Source organism: Lissotriton vulgaris, chromosome 10, assembly GCF_964263255.1.
Source record: "Lissotriton vulgaris chromosome 10, aLisVul1.2, whole genome shotgun sequence".
NCBI classification, from domain to species: domain Eukaryota; kingdom Metazoa; phylum Chordata; class Amphibia; order Caudata; family Salamandridae; genus Lissotriton; species Lissotriton vulgaris.
This window is the reverse complement of record NC_141698.1, coordinates 489,751,672-489,771,565: the sequence shown is the minus strand read 5'-3', so window position 1 is coordinate 489,771,565 and position 19,894 is coordinate 489,751,672. Positions and strand designations below refer to the sequence as shown.

Sequence of the window (19,894 nt, the reverse complement as noted above, 5' to 3'; positions counted from 1 at the left end):
CGATCACACCGCGACATCCGATTCTCGGTAATTTTATCATACCATTCTAAATATGGGCAAGACAAGGAGATTAAATCTGCTATTCTTTTATCTTAGACAGAACAGTCCTGTCCACTATTAACTAAACAGATAAGCATGGATTTATACCTTCCGTTTGGTTATACTGTAAGTTATTTTGTCACTTCTTGAAATGAGACCGCTGGGCATCCGATGGGGCGTAGGTTAGTGAGCGATCCTATTTATAACATAACACATAACGTTTCTTAGTTGTTTTCTAGGCATGTCTATGTCTCCATAGTTTAAAGCAAGAGATTCGTCTATGTTTAGTTACCTGCACTCCCTGATTCTTTACTCCTGGCGCCACAGGTCGGCTCAAAAATAATGCATCGGGTATTCTTGTAGCTAATAAAAACAGAGAAACAGATGGGAATGAGGGATATAATTTAACATCCCTTTTCATGTTTGTAGAGATTTTATTCCCGTTTTAGCACAATGGTGTTACCCCTTACTGCCAGAGTCGGATTTTTAAAGGTGACTCGTTTTATAACTTGCAAGGTGAAATTTTCCTTCCGGATCAGATTTCAAATGACCCGTTTTGTGATTAGCATGGAGCGGCTTTCCTTTAGTAGTTATTCAATAACGGACCGATAGACAAACCAAACACCAAACCTAACTGCAGGAAATGCCCAGTTTACAAACCCGATCCAACCCGAGCATACCTGTACAACACAAGAACAGATTGGTAACCTTGTCCCTGCTCCTGTCTCAGGCTTCTCACCCTCGAGGCCACTTGTAGCACAAATTGAGAAACTGGTAAAATCCCTGATTCTCCCAGTGTTTTGAAAGGGTGAAATCTGTGGCTGAGAGGTTGGATAGATTCGAGCAGGCTACTTTGGACAACTTTTTTTCTCTAAAATCCCTAATTAAATTACACGCTAAAAATTCCCAGGCAGCACAAACACAGATTAGAAACTCGGACATGGGACAGGACCTAGTTACAGTGCGGCCGTTAGTAACCCCTGATGGTACTCCGCCAGTTAAGACAGGTATGTCAGGGGTAGTCTCAGCGGGTCCTCTCACCAGCACACAGGCATAGCCCTAGGTCATCCAATGCGAATGGGCAACATCCAGCTAGCCCCTCACACAGTGTAACGAAGAAAACTTCTAACCAGAGGACATCAAGGCAGATTAACATTCCCAAACGGGTCGCAGAGGGTAGTCATAACTGTAATCCTACGGAGAATTCTCAATGTCCCCTCCCAGAATCCAATGGCGCCCCAAGACTACCTATGATTGATCTCCCGCCAGCTTGTCGGCATTATGTTGTGGTGCTAATTGGAGTTCCGCAGCTGAAGGGAAACCATTCGGAAACTTATCAGCAGCTCAAAAATAAAACCATGTACTGGCTAAGGGAGAACAGACCGTTACCAAGTGAGCTGGATGGTCAGATTCTCCATGTCAGAAGGGTGGGGCGGGTGGGAAACAGGTATAAGGACTGCCAGGGAGACTGTATTATTGTGAATTTCAAAGATGTCAGAGTTGCACAGTTCATCTGTTACTGGCAGATTGAGGGAGGTCGGTCAGGTATGGGTGCAGTCGACCTAAGCTACTTCTACATCAGAGCTGTAGGTCATCAGAATGTCCCCTGCCAGCCACGGGGTAGAGAGCAGAATACCTTTTTTCCCAGTAGTTATGTTTCCTATCGGGATTACCCTTCGGATAGGCTTCGGAAGCTTTGGGAGGGGCTGCAGCTATTGACGTGGTGCCCATAACCATGACATGGGTACATCCTTGAGCCTATTAGCAACATTTGAGTCCAGTCAGTCGGGTGAGGTCAGTGCACTCTCTGGTCCCCTGCCCAACCCCTGTAGCGGGCTTAACTCCATACCCCCTAGTTCTGGGCTGAAGACACCTCATGCCATTTATTTTACTCAAAATGACAAAGGTGGGGATGCAGGGGAGGGAATTCTGGAAGTGTCTCCACAGCGAGCTGGCACCCTGGTGGACCTGCCTGTTGTGGAACCAGCTGTGATGGATCCAGTTCTTAGGATTCTCAGCTGGAACATTGCAGGTATTTCAAGGAATTTGGCTTTACCCGACTGGAATACCTTGGTTGAGGCCCACTCTATCTGTATCTTCCAAGAGACTTGGAGCAGGGAGCCTTGTCACAAGATAGGTTACAGTACGTACCACATACCTGCAGTTTCCTCAGTCTCTGGGAAAGGTCGCCCTTCAGGTGGGCTTCTTATATGGGTGGATATATCGCTGGGGTGCCAAATTGTGCAGAGCGCAATGAATTCCCCTGACATATTAAAAATCACAGTCAGGGGGCCACAGAGAGGGTTACCTTTAGACATCTTTAACGTCTATGCCAGGGGTACTAAGGGGGATCCTTGTCCCCCACGGTCGCAAACCTTGAGGGATTACTCGGAGAGTCTCCCACTAGTACTTATGTCCTGGTTGCGGGGGACTTTAACTGCACCTATGAACCCCTTGCCTCGGACGACATTTTGGTCATTGCCGATGGGGACTCTAGAAGAGGTAGTCCCCCCTTAACAATTGACCCGATAAGGAGGTGGTCTCAACAGGCTATTCAGTTGAATTCTTTGTCACTTGAATTCGGGCTGAGGGCAGCAAACGGTATAACTACCTCGGATATAAAGGGAGCCCACACTTTTAACAGGGTGAATCGCACCTCTAGGATAGACTATATCCTACTTGATCTTAAGCTTTGGACATTCATGGTCGACATGGAAGTCTTGCCCTTAGCAGACAGTGACCATAACCCGTTATCCCTGACCTTATACCACCTGCGGCAAGGGGCGTCTGACTTAACCTTGCCCACTAAAACATCCACCGCTAGGGAAGTTCGTCCCTCCAATATTGGGAGAAGGCTAAAATGGTGTAGGGTTGCACTAGATGAGGGGAAACTCCAAGCTATAGGGGCCTTCCTGGGGTCGGCACAGGCCAGGATGGAATCTCCCTCCCTGACAACAAACGAAGTGACGGACCTTTTTTGTGAGACCGTCAAGGAATTGGGAAATTTGTTCATAGTCCCAAATAGGGATTCTACTGTGGCGGAGAGTAAAAGAAGTAAGAATACTCTGGGCTGGTTTATCAAAAAATGCAGGGGGAAGAAATCTGTGCTAATAGCTGCTGTTAAAAGCAAATCCCCGGCTAGGACTAGGGTAGCGAGGAAAGACTGCAAGCAGACTATCAACGAGGAAAAGAAAGAATGGGAAGACCGGTTCTAGTCTGACCTAAAGGTAGCCAGTGCAGGGAGAGATTTCAGAGCGTTCTGGAACCTAGTAAGGACCAGGGATAGGCCAGATAACACCCTCATTTCGTGTAACATCCCGGGCCAACGCTGGTTTAACCAGGTGCAGCGCTTGCCTCATACTATCCCAACCATTCGCCCAGGGGAATCAATAGGGCACCCTTTCACGTCTAAGGAAGTTGAGAATGTTATAAGATCCTTGGTGCCTCTTAAAGCAGCAGGGCCTGCGGGATCCAGGGCGACTTGCTACTTGCTAAACCCGACTGAGTGGGGGCGAATAATAACATCACTACTTAATGCTGTCAACAATGGTGCGCCAGTCCCTGATTTATGGAAGGGGCGGAGGTTGTCCCTATTTTTAAGAAGGGCTGTTGGGACGACCCTGCGAACTACTGCCCGATAAGTCTCATTGACTGTTCGCAGAAGTTCGCAGGGAAAGTGGTTTTGGGGAGGGTGCTTCAGTGGGTGGATGAAAACAACATCTTATTCGACTATCAAGCCGGATTTAGATCAGGCACAGGGACCATTGAGCAGGCCTTTAGATTGATGCTTCTTTATTGGAAGGTGGTGGTGCTGGACAAGGGCGGTCTCTATTTAGCCTTTATAGACTTGAAGACTGCCTTTGACCTAGTACCCCGGGAGGGGTTGTGGGGGGTTCTGACCAAAATGGGGTTGCCTCCGTATATTTTGTCCCTGTTGGTGAGGTTACATTCTGATAATTTTGCCCAGGTACGGTGGAGCACCCAAGGGCAAAAAATCGACAGGATCCCACTGAATACGGGTGTCCGCCAGGGATGTGTGCTCACCCCCACTCTATTCTCTCTTTATGTGAATGGAGTGGTTGACCATCTCTTAAAAATTCCATCTGATGCACCTTCCCTGGCGGGCAAGCGTATACCAACTCTCCTATTCCCTGACGACACACTCCTCATCTCCAAATTCCCTGTGGTCCTGCAGAGTCTCCTGGATAGTTTTTATATCTTTTGTACTCAAAGGGGTCTGATAATTAATACAGGAAAAACTAAGTATCTGGTTCTGAATCCACCCAAACGATTAGGTCGCCCTCCTCTACTAAACTCTGTCCCCCTAGAGAGGGTTTCGGAGTTTGACTATTTAGGTATTCGCCTCACTGATTACATGCAGTGGAATGCGCACATTCAAAAAATGCTTATCAACCACAAAAGAATTGTAGGATCCCTTCTTAAAGAGCAGCGCTCTTCTAGAACCAAACCCATCACCCCGGTTGTAAAGCTAGAGAGGTGAGCGCGGCTCTGTATGGGGCAGAACTCTGGGGCACAAGCAATACGGCGCTGTTAGCCAGATCCGAGAGCAAATTCCTGAAGGATCTTATGGCTCTCCCAATGAGTGCTCCTTCCTTACCGTTGTTTTTAGATGTAGGGTGTCGCTCGATTAGAGATCAGGCCCAAATTCGCCCATTGCTACTCTGGGCACGGCTGTGGCGTGCCCCTGAATTGGCCTCTTATGCGGAAGGTCTTTTGGAATGTCAATGCATGGATGGTCACAAATTAAGTGGTTAAAAGATGTTAAGTCCTTATTATATGAGTTGGGCCTCGGAGACGCTTGGGAATCTAGAACTGCCTTCCCGAAGGCCACCCTTAAGAAATTGTATTGGAACTGGATAACCAATAGTAACAACTCTAATTCGAAGCAAGGCAGAACCACCACTGAGTTTTTGGGGCTTAAGGACGTCCCCGTCTATGAACCATACCTTGACATTATTACCAATCCAACCGACCGGGCGTTGTATTTTAAATTTAGAGTGGGCACCCTTCCTGTAAACGAACTGACTGCACGCTGGAAGGCATTGTCTCCGACCTCACCCTATTGCCCAGTTTGCCCGACACGAGTTGAGTCTGTTGCCCATCTGATTTTCGAATGCCCGGCATATGAAGTGCCAAGACATTGTTGGTTGAAACCAATTTGCAGAGAATTAGGCACCCTGCACCATATTGTGGCCCTTCGTATTTTGAAGTCAGATACCCTGTTTTTATGTGGTCTTTCTTAATTTTTTAAGTTGGGCATGGTCCATCCGAACCAAAAGGCTTTTGTTATCTATTTAAATGGTTGTTTTTTTTCACAACCAATTTTATTGAGCAAATGAGCAATAAAAACGTGGCACCCCCAAGACCGGAGATCACCACAACGAAATCGGTACAATAAATCACATAGGTAGCAAATGTCCAAGCAGGTCTTAAGAATAGGCTCAGTATGAAAAAACCCCCAACCCACCCTACCCCCCAACCCCGACCCCCCCCAACACCCAAACTCCCCCCCCCCCCCCCCCTCCACCCCCCAACCACACGTGTACTCATAGCAATAGAATAAAAGGTGTAGGTGCAGCGCAACTGGAGCGTCGCAGACTCGGGCCAACAATGTCTTTGCCATCAAATGTCCTCCTCTCGCTCCGCTGGGGGATCCAGTGACAGACCCCGGTAGTCGGTCCATCGCTTCCAAATTTTGTAGTGTTTGCGCGGGCAGCCCCTCGCCTCAAAGATCGGCCTTTCCAGGCCCATGAAGTAGTCCAGCCCAGCTTTCCACGCAGACAGGGGGGGCCCCTCACCGCCTTCCATGCCCGGGCCAGGTCCCGCTTGGCGACAACAAGCCCCAAGAGCAGCAAATGGCGCTTATATATGTTCCCACCGATGCCATCCATGACGTGCAACAATCCCAGCCGATGGGTGCGGGGAAGGTCCTAGCCCAGGACCTCGGACAGACAACTCCACACACCCCTCCAGAAACCAGACAACCGACCACACGACCACACAGTATGTATCAGGGACCCTGGCACCATCCCACAGCGCAAACATTCCGAGGATGCAATCAACCCAGCTCTCCACAATCGTTCACGAGTATAGTAGGCCCGATGCAAGTATTTAAATTGGATGAGTCGGAGCCGGACTGCAATGGCGGTTCCACGTGGGGATTCTAGCGCCTCCCTCCAATCGTCCTCATCTAGAGGGCCAACGTCCACCTCCCATGCCGCCCGAAGAGAGTGTAGGGTAGAGGAGCAATGAATGACCAGCGTCTGGTATATCCGGGAAACCTTTCTGTCCCCTAGATCCCCCATAAACACCTTTGCCTCGACCGGGCTGAACTCCGGTAAGGAGTCTAGGTTGGCGATGCTCGGGGTGAGGGCATGGCGCAGCTGCAAGTAGCGGAAAAACTGGGACTGAGGCATTTGGAACTCTGTGCGGAGTTCCTCGAACGATTTAAGGGTAGTGCCGGACATGACCTGGCCCAGTAACGTGATACCTATTGCTTCCCAGCCCTAAAAACCGGCCAGGCCCGCCAGCTCCGGGAGCAGACCATTGTGCCAGAGCGGCGTCTCGGCCGTTAACTTGCCCCACCAGCCCATGCGGCGTAGGGCCTGCCTCCACACAGCGAAGACCACTCTGGTAACCGACGGCAGTACGCGACGCAGGCGAGCTGAATACAGAATGGTGTGGAGTGTATTGTCACCCATAAGCGACCGTTCCAAGGCATACGCCGGGTCCCCCCTATCACTGTACCACCATTCATTAAGAATAAGCAGTTGGGAAGCCTGGTAGTAGGAGAGGAGGTCAGAGGTGGCCAGGCCACCACAATAAGTAGACAAGAAGCACGTTTTCAACGCCACACTGGCCGCACCGCCAGCCCATAGGAATCGACCCAGCACAGAGTTAACCTGACGAAACCACTGTGGGCCGATAGGGTACGGGAAATTCTGAAGTTGATACAGGAGACGCGGAAGCGCCACCATTTTGAAGATGGCCGATCTTCCAAAGATGGTAAGTGGCATTCTGGACCAAGTCTTGACATCGGCCTGGACCCGTTCCCACACTGGCAGGACGCCACGATCCCAAGCCACAACACGCGACTCCGATAGGAATATGCCAAGGTACTTCAGACCATCCGTCGCCACCCGCAGTCCCGCAGCCCAGGGGTCAGTCACAACTCCGCCGCCCAACACCCACAGGGTCGATTTATGAAGGTTGAGTCGAAGGCCGGAGATTTCGCCAAAGACGCGCATGACCTCCAGAACCCGGGTACCCGAGCGTTGTAGGTCGGTAAGAAAGAAAAGGACATCGTCCGCATAGAGTGCGATCCTATCCACCAGGTCGTTAAATGGTTGTTTTTAAACTGTTTTTTAACGTCTGCTTTTACTGAGTATCAATGTTTTAATAGGGTATTATAAAAATGTATTTTTAACTGTGTGTAAAATGCTATAAGATATGTTTTTATCGAATAAAGCCTTATTCAAATCAAATCAAATCAAGCAAATGTACAAGATGTAAAGTCACACAAGGAAGGGATACAAACAGAAAAAACAATTGCAAATGTTCAAATAGTAGAGTCACTCAAGGAAGAGATACACATGTATATACTCTAAGAGTCACATAGGAATGGTAGAGAGTACAAAGGTCTACTGCATATACTAGTGATTAGAGTTCTCTCTATATACATATATACACATAGTAGATTTTCTCAGGTCATGACCCAAAAAAACAACAAAAAACAGAGTTCTATTAAGTGGGGTCGGAGGGGGGATGCAGTCACAGCACTAAGGGAGGGTGGGAGGGATACAAGTGTATGGAGAAAAGGCAAATCAGAAAAGGGAAGAAACATTTGAGGATCGTCAAGGGGGAAACGAGGGAAAAGGGTTAAAGGACAGGGGAATGGACAAGATGACGAGTCTGGGTCCAGAGAAAAGCGGCCGAGAGCAGCAGCAAAATGGCAGCCAGGACAAAAGAAAAAGTAAAGAAGTCCAGGAGAGTCTGTGGCGTAGTTTCTTTAATTCGAATGTGGCTGCAGGGCTGCTGCCTGCATCTGGTGTTTTCACGGCCCGCTGCTTTGTTTTGGGGAGGGGTGTGTGCCCCGAGGGCCGCTCCGCACGGGCCCTCTCTGCTGGCGCAGAGTTGCGGGGGCTGCTGCAGACGTGGGAGGCTGCCAGTAAAAGAGGCACAGTTACTGCCAGCCTTGCTTCTCGTAATTGAGGATTATAAGTGCAAAGTACATGTGTTTAAGCACTACTTGCAGGTTTTCAAAAGGCATAAATATAAGGCATTGTCATTTACAATGGCAAAAGCCCAAACTCTCGCAAATGCGAGACCTATTGCATTGCAAATGCTTGTTATTCTATATTGATGGGTGATGGTTGGCTGCAGCCAGGGATTCTTTGAAATAGTTCATGAGTGTTCCTCTAGAATTGCCTGCATAAACTTTGTTTTCAAGTTCATAGTGGAATTCTGCTGGTAAATGCACCATATTGAGCAGTTATGGAGAACAATTCCCATGGTAAAACCCCATGTGTTAACATTGGGGGGATTCATACGATCAACAAACGAGGCGCACTACACAAAATCCACTCAATTGATCAAATGCACTGCCTTACAAGAACAGACATACACAATATCAAGTAAAAGCACTTATCTGGCTGCTGAGCAGCAAAGAAAGAGGAAGTGCTGTTCCTTGATGTTGTTTATATGGGACTGCCTCTGTGGTTGCTTTTCTTATCATTACAAAGACTCGTGGGATGTGTAGTCTTTTGTATTTAATGTGTTGTTAAGGCTGCTGAGAGGAAACCCCTCTAGGCTACAACATCATTAGACCCGACAGACCGCTCAAAACAGGTAGCGGCCTAGCTATCATTCACAAAGAAGGAATACAGCTTACCAGATTAAAATCCACAGAATGCCGGACTCTTGAGTACCTAGGTGTTTAACTTACAGTCAAAGGCACAACGCCCATAAAATTTCACACCATCTACGATCCTCCTGGTATACATACCCTCTTCAATGAAGAACTAACCAATCTACTAACTCATTTTTCCCTAACAGACACGGAAAACGTGTTCCTGGGGGACTTCAATATCCACTGGAGCAATGTTTTACACATGTGTGGAGAGGCAACGTGTAGAACCAAATTTTAGCTTCAAATGCTGTGCATATAATAAAAAGCGGATGACAGGAGTGATGAATCTCCAAAACAGATAGCGTAGTTTTCAAATACTTTTATTCGGTTTCATATAATCCACAGCCCACAGCCACAGCCGACCATGCGGTCACCCACTTGCTTGTTTTATAGGATTTATAATTAGAAATGTTTCCCTTCTATATCCCGGGTGTTCTTACTTCTTAGATCAAAACGATAACTGTAACCGCAGCAGTGTCGCTGTCATATGCCGATTTAGGCACAGAGGGTTATCTCTTCTAGCGAAACCTTCCTTCTTGCATCCTCGTCTCAGAAAAAATATTTTCCTATCTCCAATCTTCCGTTCCTAGCTAAAACATTAGAGAAGTGCTTTCTCCAACAACTTAACAAACATATTGATGACTTCAACTTTCTAATCGGGTTTCAGGAAAGGTTGTAGCACTGAAACAGCGATGCTCAATATTTCAGATGATATCCACAGAGCCTTAGATGAAGGTGCAACCTATGTCCTTATCCTTATTGACTTATCAGTGGCATTCGACACAATAAACCACACAGCTCTACTTGAGACTCTGAAGAGGCACTCTGGCATTAATGGCACAGTACTAGAATGGTCACTTCCTTCCTTCAGCACACTTTGCAACAAATTAAATTCAACTGCTGCCTCTCGATACCAACACAAGTCAAACTTGGAGTCTCGCAAGGATCGATCCACTCACCATCCCTCTTCAATCTCTTCATGGAACCCCTTGCAATTATTCTGAAACAAGCAGGTGTTCAATACCACCTTTATGCAGATGACACAGAAATATACTGCAAAAGCAAAGCACTCAGAGACATCTGACACCTAAATGTCACGATAACCAAGATCCAAACCTGGTTTAACGCAAACCTCTTAAAGCTGAACGCAGACAAAACTGAATTAATATTGTTCTCTCCGAAAAAGTACAATTAATTTTCTTTGGTGGGGTCCCGTGCTCACTACGCCACTGGAATCAAGCTATCCTGGCTGATGACGGCTGATAGCCAGAAACCTGTCCTAGGATGCTTGATTCGGGTACAGGGAAGACATGGCTTGGCAGTTCGGGCTGGACTGTTCCCATGAGGCACAGGGCCAAGACTGATTTGCATTTGGCCATGTCTGAACTGGGAGGGCGTGGTGAGCAAAATAACGATGGATTAAACCCAGATCTGTGCCTGGGGGTGAATGTTTTGCCAACGTGCAACATTCCGTCCATCATCTTGTGTGTTTTGCTATAATTATTTGGTGCCCGGAGCACCGATCAGGTATTGTGATCCTGGCCCTACCACAATGATCCCTGCAAAGGCTGCAGTGCCTACCCATCTCTACAGAGTTGTTTTTGAGTCCATGCCTTCCAGTCACAGGAATTCGGTCAATAGATTTCCACTGTCTGGGGAATCTGCATGCAGCCTCAATCTTGTGTCACGGTAAACCCTGGGGACATCCGAAATAGATCCCACTGGTCACAGCTGCAATACATGGAGTCTCGCTGTGAGACACGTGCCATATATTAACATAACATAACAGCACAAGAATCTGATTGTCGCATACCAGCCGAACTTTACCCAAGTGAGATGGTAGACTGCAGTTCTCTGAGTCAGGCAGAAAGGCTCTGCCCAGAACTATACATCTATAAAACCTGGTATGCTGCCACCACCACGGTATGTCATCAATCCAAGACATGTACAATAGTGCTATGCTGCTACAGTCTGCTTGGTCCCCCCTCATAGGTCACCAAACAGATTCTGACTTTGGGCCTTATCATGACTACGTTGGTCCATTGGAAGCTGTAGCCACCATAGCGGTGCAAGCATCGGTGGTCCAAAGGCCCTATTACGACTTGGGCGGTCGGACCACATTGGCACCACCACAACCAGATTAGTCTTGACACCGCAATATGCTTGGCAGGGCCACTACGGGTTTTCATTCTGCACTGTTTTCATGGTGGTGAGAACGCCATGAAAAGTGTGGCATAGAGGAAACAAAGGACCCCCTGTTGCATCTGTACCAGGGAGGCACATGTTGGGCCCCCCTGTCTGCATGCACCCCCAGTTCCTGCAGACGGACATTCCCATTGCGGTGCCCGTTAAGGCTGTCCTATGAGCCTTCAAACAGGCACCACAGTGAATCAGCTGCCGCAGACCATCTATTTATTTTATTTTAAGAGTTTTATATAGCGCTGGCTAGACCCGGAGGTATCAGAGCGCTTTACATGATGTTCCACAAAATTACCAGATTACATCAGTTCCAATTTACATCAGTTGCTAGACAAACAATTACAAGAGCATAGAAGACGAGATAAGTGAAGTGTAGAGGGGAAGGGGGTTAAGGGTAAAGGGGTGGGAGGGAGATACGGCAGAAAGACGGAGGAAAGTCTGCCCAAAGTCCGGCTGGGTAGGTGACGGCCGAGGGGGAAGGCCACAGCCCATCTCCTCTATAGGTATCAAGGTAGCTCCACCGGGCATCGGCCAAACTGCTAGGTCTCAGCGTTCGGCGGCAAGTTCGCAGATTCAATGTCTTGATGGGTGAGCTGGATAGGGGCTATGCTTGAGGACTGGTCGATGGCCAAATATAGTAGCACAACGTGGTAGAGGACCACACAGAGGGGGTCGCTGGTGTCTTGAGGAGGCGCAGGTATTTGGTAGTTTTATGGTGTGGTCTGATGGTCCAGTGTAGTGCACTGTCTGTTGTCCGTGCGGTTCCCCAGCTCAGAAAATCGTGTGTGTCCTCCCCCTCAGTAGTCACTTCCGGTCAAGCGTACTCCACACCCCACTTCCCCGTGGGTACTCAATGCGCGGACGATGGATTGCGCCTCAGGAACTCAATCCATCTGGCAGGCGCTGGGAGGCCTCACTCCAAAGATATCAGTGGGGAGGGAGGTTGCATCAAGCTGGGTGCAGATCGGCGCTATTTCAAATAGGTGCCACATCAGTGCGGATGTTCAGTGCGTGCGGTCGCACGGCATCCAGCGTATTTTTAAAATATTGTGCCCCAGTCTGTATGGTGTCCCTAGCGTGTCGAGGGGTATGGAAGTTATTGGCAATTCGCGTTGGCATACTCACTGCACTGCAGGGGTTCAACAGCTCTCAGTGCGGCTGTGATGGACAGCGTTATAATTAAGAATAGAAGGGGAGAGGGGGGGTGAGGGGGAGTGCATGACCTGCATTGCAAAAAGCATCTCAATAAAATTTTACTTATCTCTGCGCAGCCATTTGCTTTTTCCTTTTACCTGGGCGCACGAGGTCGCGCCACAGGGCACACAGGACAATCGGCGATGAGGCGCAAAGGTGAAACCCCGCAGGTATCATCCGTGAAAGTTCCACTTTCCCTTGCGCACACTCACTTCTCACACAAATAGCATTCAGGATCTTGCCTGCGTGTGATTTCTCCAATGTTTGGTCAGGGAACACTGGCGGAATCCATCTTAGTTCGCATTGCAGCTTCCGTGTCCCCAATCATTAAAGTTGTTTTTTTGGCTAATAATAGCGCGATAACTTAGTCCATCGCAGCACTCTTCGTTGGCCCCAGGCTCCTCCAGCGAAACCTCACGGCAATTAGCAATCTGATCCCCAGTACGGTAAAGCAATGTTGCAGGGGCAGATCGGAAAATCAGGCCGGCACACGATTGAGGGTCTCGGCAGCAGTGGGGCGGGGTGTTTTCCTTGCGATGCCCAAAAGTCGCCAAAGCAGGCTAGAGACTCACCCCGTGGAACATGTGGCTTCAGGGCACGGATTCCATTCCAGTCAGAATCTGGCAGGCGGTCTAAATATGGCTTTGGCGATGCAGGAGCAGGGCGCTGGCATGGCAGCGCGCTCCCGCACCGCCAAAGTCATAATAAGGCCCTTAGTCTTTATCATATACTGGAGTAGCTCTCCGCATATATTCTAGATCAACATGGTGGCTGTGCCAAGCAAAAAAACAGGGAACCAGATTCACATGCTTTTGGGTGCTCCGGACAGGTGCCTGTATACTGCACGAGAAAGATTCCTGTCCCAACAATTACCCAAAGTGCATCATCATCTGTGCTTTCTATGTTGGCAGGGGCTGTCATTTAACTCTTTCTGTGCCCCATACTTGATGCAAAATTCCAGCCCTTCTACTGTGTTTATGCAACGTCCGGCTTTTGGTTTTCAAAATCTCATCACCCTAGGTTGGTTCCTAATGTGAAAGGTCAGCAACTGACCCCAAAATATATAAAAAGGCAGAACTTTGGTTTGGAGTATTGAATAAAACAAGTTACTGTTATTATTGGTCTGCAGTGAGTGACTTTTCTTCTCTATCCAGGAGATGCTTACTTTTCTTGTCAGAATTTGGCGTATGTGTGGAATTTCAGCTGAAAGATCGGTGGCTGCCCTTTGCATTGCCATTTTTTCTGGTTCGTAATTTCGTCCAATGAATTAATCAGAGAATTGTGCTGTTATTTAAATGATTTACGTAAATGTTCTTGGTAAATATATATTGTACCTTAAAAGTTGATATCTTGCACTACTGTAATATAGTAACTGCTGATACTCTGCTGCAACACTTTCTAACACAGTACCCTCACCCTAATTAATTTTCTTCACCTTCCTTTGAGCAGCCTCCACAGTTTAAGTTGGATCCCCGCCTAGCTCGCCTTCTTGGAATACACACACAGACCCGGTCAGCTATTATTCAAGCACTTTGGCAGTACATCAAAACGAATAAACTTCAGGATTCACATGACAAGGAGTTTATCAACTGCGACAAGTATTTCCAACAGGTAATTTCCCAATACCTGTGCTCAATCAAGCACATGAGATGGGTAGACTGTATTGTATTTTATAATATTATTTATATTGTGCTTACTAATGTTGCGTGGGGCACTGAAGCGCTTGTCCACATGGGTGGCACTCTACACCATGTGGATGGATGGTTTCAAGTGTGTTGTCTTTGCTTTCAACCTATGTGGGATTGTGCATGGTGGCCACTGATGTACGGAGATAGTGTTATTGGGACACCGCACTGAGCTCCTTACTGCTCCTCCCACGCTGTAACACTGCCATGCTGTTTGAGTGTTGCGACTCACTCTGCTCGTCACTAGCCCCCAGATGCATCAAGAACCCATTTTGCTATTCCTTAAAAGCTAAAAATAACGATTCGGTATTAAGTAATAGCAAAATGCAATGCATGAAGAAATCACTAAAAAATAGCGATTTCTTAAAATTCCTTAATTGCGACTCGCAAATTGCGACTCGCAATTAAGGACTACCTCCCCATTCATTCCTATGGGCCTAGAGGCCCATAGGAATGAATGGTAAGACATTCTCAATTTGCGAATCGCAATTAGCGAATTGCAAATTGAGAATGCGATTTTAAGGGTGCAGGGGTGTCCAAAGGACACCCTGTTGCACCCCTGAAATTGATCTGTCCACATATGTTGCGCACACACAAGCCCTAAGGGCATGTGTGTGCGCAACATGAAACTTAATTAATTAATTAATTGTGTGCTTATATAGTGCAGGAATCACTCCCGAAGGGGTACCTCCGCGCTTCGACCGCTGCGAAACCCTTCCTGGCTTCCCTGAGAGATGGTCCCTTAATGGGTATCTCCAGGGTAAGACCAGGCATCCCCGGCGGTCTGGTGGGGCCGTTAGTGAAGATGAGGCAAGCTAGTGCCCAGAGTTGCCGAGTGTGATCGCTGATCAGAGTGGGCACCGAGGCGAGAGAATTATCGAGTCCGCTGACCCTGGTCCGGAAACCTGCCGCGTCGGGAATCGAACCCTGGTCCCGGGCCGTCCTCTGCTCTCGGGTCTGCCGCCTCTAACCAGTGAGCCACACTACTTCACTGTCAAAGTTTTTGCAAATTACCATGAAGTTCAACTTAATGGTAATTTGCGAGCCCTACTAGCGAAATCGCTATTTTTTAAACTTTAATGCATTGCATTTAAGGAGTCTCAATTTGAGATTCCTTAAATGCAAGTAATCGCATTTTTGCGATTTCTTAATTTGCGATTTTTGCATTTGAGATGCATCCCAAATGCAAAAATACTGGTCGCAAAGGGGCAGATTCTGAGAATCTGCCCCTTTGCGAGCGGATTTTACCTTGATAAATCTATGCCTATGTACGTTGAGCAGTGGAAGCGGCTGCCGCACCTGTGCACTCTGATTCCAACCTCAAATGATTCACTGCGGATCCTCTGATCGTTGATGGAATTTTTTCTTTGACCACTCAGTGTTAGAGTCTACATCGACAGGTCGGAGTTTTAGAATACCAATGCTGCGGGTGTATGCTTGAATCAGGTGGAGTCCCTAGAATGCTGAGGCCGCTTATTTATTCAAGAGCTCTATGTGAGCTCCGAATCGACCTTCCCTCTGGGGAAGCTGGGAGGTACGGCTCTCTATAGGGCACTCATACCTTTTATTCTGATAGTTCCAAAGCATTTTTTACTTTTATTCCTACAGTCCAACCCGGATTACACAGCCAATTGCACGCACTCCTTCAATACGAGGTTGAAACACTCCACAAGACCATTTTTACAGGGATGATACACTGCAGTTATATGATGGTTGACACCCTGTTTTAGGAAGAAAGTCTGAAATTCTCCTGCAATAAACTACCGACCATTATACGACACCAGACACTCTGGACATCCTTCTCTCTTAAATATTTCATCACAAAATAACATTATAAATACTACCTCTGACCACTTAAAATAATAATCTACTAGCACCAGGGCATACTTGTCCTCCAACACTCTGCAATGGAAAGGACCACATTTATCAATTCCAACCCTGTGCCACACCCTAGACGGACACTCTGTTGCTTTGATGGGCGACTCAGCCATTATTTTGTTTTTACGTCGTATGCTCAATGCTGACGCGTGCGCAGACGCAAATACTTATATGTTCAATGTTAAATGTTTAATGTCATTTGCAGAAATGAGGGGCAAACACCACTGTAAACCGTGTATCCCTACATGCCTGTGTAACCTCCTATTCATTATATGTCACAACGGTTCTATTTTTGTATTGTGTAAAATACCAATAAAAAGACTTAAAAAAACACAGACTAGCACCATTTTGCACCACTGTAATTAAGGACCTTAAGAATGGCAGGTGTTCTGTGGTTCCAAGTGCCAAGGGTAAAAAGAACAACAAAACACACAAGATGATGGACGGAATGTTGCACATTGGCAAAACATTCACCCCCAGTCACAGATCTGGGTTTAATCCATTGTTATTTTGCTCACCACGTCACCTCAGTTCAGACATGGCCATATGTAAAACAGTTTCGACCCTGTGCCTCATGGGAACAGTCCAGCCCGAACTGCCAAGCCATGTCTTCTCTTGACCGGAATCAAGCATCCTAGGACCGGTTTCTGGCTATCAGCTGTCATTAGCCAGGATAGCTTGACTCCAGTGGTGTAGTAAAGACGGGACCCTGGTCTGGGCATACCCTTCCCACATTGGGCGAACAGCAAAACACACAAGAGTAAAAAGAAAGCAGAAACAGTGTTGCGGCTTGCTGCTCCAAGGTTGGTGGGTTGTATTGAGCACTTTTTTTGTTTTATTATTTACTTTTAACTTATTTACTTCAAATCAGTAGACAGTGAGTAGAGAAGCATTTCTTCACTCTCTCTATAAAACAGCATGTTGATTCTTTTGCGAAGGACCACACCTTTTCCCAGTAGTTTAACAGTTGTTTGGTATTTATTGTGTAAACGCTATAGCCAGCCAACCCCTGGTAGGAGCAACCATTCTCTACCACCTGGGTTGCAGAACCCACATCACAGGTTCAAAGTTGCAAGAGCAGTCAGCTCAAGATAGAGTAATGCTGAAATACATGCACAATACATAACACATCTTTTCCCCCTTATACTACAAAAAAACGAACAGAATTGTGATTAAAAATTGCAAATAGAGTTTCAGAAACAGGATTATGCAAAAAAACTAACATTACTCATTGACACACAGGCCCCATAGCGGAGGGCCAGGGGCCCCACTAGGTGCCCCCAAAATCACATTCTGCCTGCCTTTTCATGGCCGGTGAACCACCATGAAAGGGCAAGCGCCAAAGGACATTGTTATCCCTACGGCAGTGCCTGAGCAGGCACCGCACTTAATGTAGGCATTTTTGATGGTCCACTGGTCTCTTTGAGTGCGTCAGACGGCGTCAGACTGTCCCTCCACCTGCTGCCTCCCACCACACGCATTGTAATGCATCGGTTGGACTTCAGCAGCAGATGGCGGTCGGACTGCATCTGTTGAGCTGTTGTATCTGGTCCGACTGCCATCAGAAGGACCCCCAAAGTCATTTAACTTGGCAGGTTTTTTCACTGTTCTTTACTCCTCCCTGACTCTATCCAAGTGTGTCTCAACAGTAATACTGAAAAATAAGTGACTCTAACAACTCAAGAAGGGTATTTGTGTCTAAATATTCTTCTCAAAGTGTCAAAATCAAAAAATCATTCGTAAATACTGGCCACTTATACAAGCAGAACCGAATTTTAAAGGTATTTTTCATCAACCTCCAATCTTTGCTTATCAAAGAACCAACAATTTGCAACAATTACTCAACAAGAGCATCACTATAGTGGCACTGTTCCTTGCTATAATTGTGGCAGCTGTAACAACATCATTAAGGGTATTACCATCATGCATCCCTCCAAAGGCACCCCGATTAAACTACGAGTTACCGCCACTTGTTATTCCAGCAATGTCCGTGAGGATTACCATACGTTGGGAAAACTGAACGTAAAATCAAGACCCGACTCACGCAAAAACAAAAAAAGTAACATAAGCACAAAAAGTGCCAAGTCTACAGTGGCGGCACATTTTTTAGAGTTAAATCATAATATTAATCAACTGAGATTTATGGTGCTGGAACAAATAATAGAAAGAGAAGGGAGAGATAATAGAAATTATTCTGGATTAACAAACTTAATTCTGTACACCCAGAAGGGTTAAATGAGCGTTTAGAATTTAGTTGCTATTTATAAATGTTTGGACGGTATTAAGTATGCAACCATTTTTTATGTATGGGCTGTAATGGCATCACTACACTGACATACACTTGTTTTTTCACTTTTACAGAGTCGTGACTGATTCATCACTTTATTGTTTTCTTAGTTATTTGTTCACTCGTATCTCTTCACTTGGGATCATTTGGATGCACTTTTGTTTTTTTCTCATTACTTTTTCAGGAACGCGTTGCACGCAAGTATTTCTTTAGTTTTTAGGCTTCGCGCCTGTTCACTTCCGGATTTTGTGGCATTTTATTTCCGGGTTACTGGGGACGGGACATTAACCACGCTTTGTTGCCAGAATGTTTATTTATTTATGTGTTTTTATATAGCGCGGACTTTACCCGAAGGTGTCGGAGCGCTTCACAATAGGAACAGAACTGATACATGAGAACATTACAAGTGAACAAATTACAAAAGCAAACGTTACATTACATGAGGCAAAAGTGACAATCGTGAGCCAACAAAATACAAGAGGTAGCAAACGGTGCATTACAGGAGGAAAAAGTGACAGGTGTGCAGGGTACAAAAGCGTACAAAGTAAACATAGAGGTATAATCCTGCAATATATGGAGGACACTCAAACACAAGAACAAAGGTTACGTAGGTAATGGTAGCACTTGTGCAGGTATCGAAAGCAAACAAAATGTAAGAGGTAGAAAACAGTGTGTTACAAGAGAAAAGTGACGTGTGCATGTTACAAACGAGTACCAAACACAGGTAGAAGGATAATACTGCAATAAATGGCAGACTCTCAAACCACAAGAACACACTGGGAAGGCACTTCCATAGTCATGTAAAGTAGAGTTTTCTATAATGGAAGGTCTTCCTTCAGGTAATAGAGAGGGCCTGAATTAAGATTGGAAGTGTCTTTGAAGGAGGAGAACTTTGAGGTCAGTTTTGAAGGCCTGGGAGGAGGTGGTGGTCCGGAGCTGAGGCTGAAGTGAGTTCCAGATTCTCACTGCGCTGCCTGAAAAGGATTGGGCCATCAATCTTTCCTTCTTGAAAGTGGGAGGTTCAAGCAGTAGATTTTCCACATTATGTGATGGTCTAGAGCCTCCAGAGAGTTTCAGTTTATTCACCAGGTAGTGAGGTGAGGAGGAGTGCAAGGCTTTGTGGGTAATGCAGGCAGTCTTGTAGATAAATCTTGTCTCGATGGGAAGCCAGCGGAGGGTGGATAACATGGGTGTGATGTGGTCGCTTCTTTTGGCCCCATAAATGAAACGAGCTGCTGAATGGAGAACAGACTTAAGGGGGGACAGGTGGGATTTGGGGAGGCCAGTAAGAAGAGAATTGTAGTTGTCTAGTCTGGAGAGGGCCAGCGATTGGACCAGGGATTTAAGGTCATGCTCCGGGAAGAAGCGACAAATCCCCCAAAGAAGGCACAGTTGGTATCGAGCACACTTTACAATTGAATTAATGTGGGAGAGTAGATTGAGCTTTGTGTTGAGTATGACAGCAAGGGATTTTGCGCTGTCGACAATGATGGGTTTATTGTTAAGTAGATTCATCTGATCCATCCATGATTGAACCGGGGGAGGAGAAAGTGTGGAAGAGAGGAGGAGGAATTCAGTTTTGGAGGGATTCAGAATCAGTTGCTGAGTTGACATCCAGTTTTGAATGGAGTCGAGAATCGAGCTTAGGATGGCGAGATCGTGAGTGGAGGCAACCTTGAGGTA

At 46.7% G+C, this 19,894-nt stretch overlaps 1 protein-coding gene across 3 annotated transcripts in view; it reads left to right on the top strand.

The window, feature by feature from the left end:
* The window catches only part of SMARCD3 (SWI/SNF related BAF chromatin remodeling complex subunit D3), a 1,454,082-nt gene that overhangs the window by 895,913 nt on the left and 538,275 nt on the right, over positions 1 to 19,894 (top strand). For all 3 annotated transcript variants that reach the window (XM_086941345.1, XM_086941344.1, XM_086941343.1), the window contains exon 8: positions 13,811 to 13,972. In XM_086941345.1, the coding sequence (XP_086797471.1) occupies positions 13,811 to 13,972 (162 nt within the window). The remainder of the gene's footprint in view (positions 1 to 13,810; positions 13,973 to 19,894) is intronic.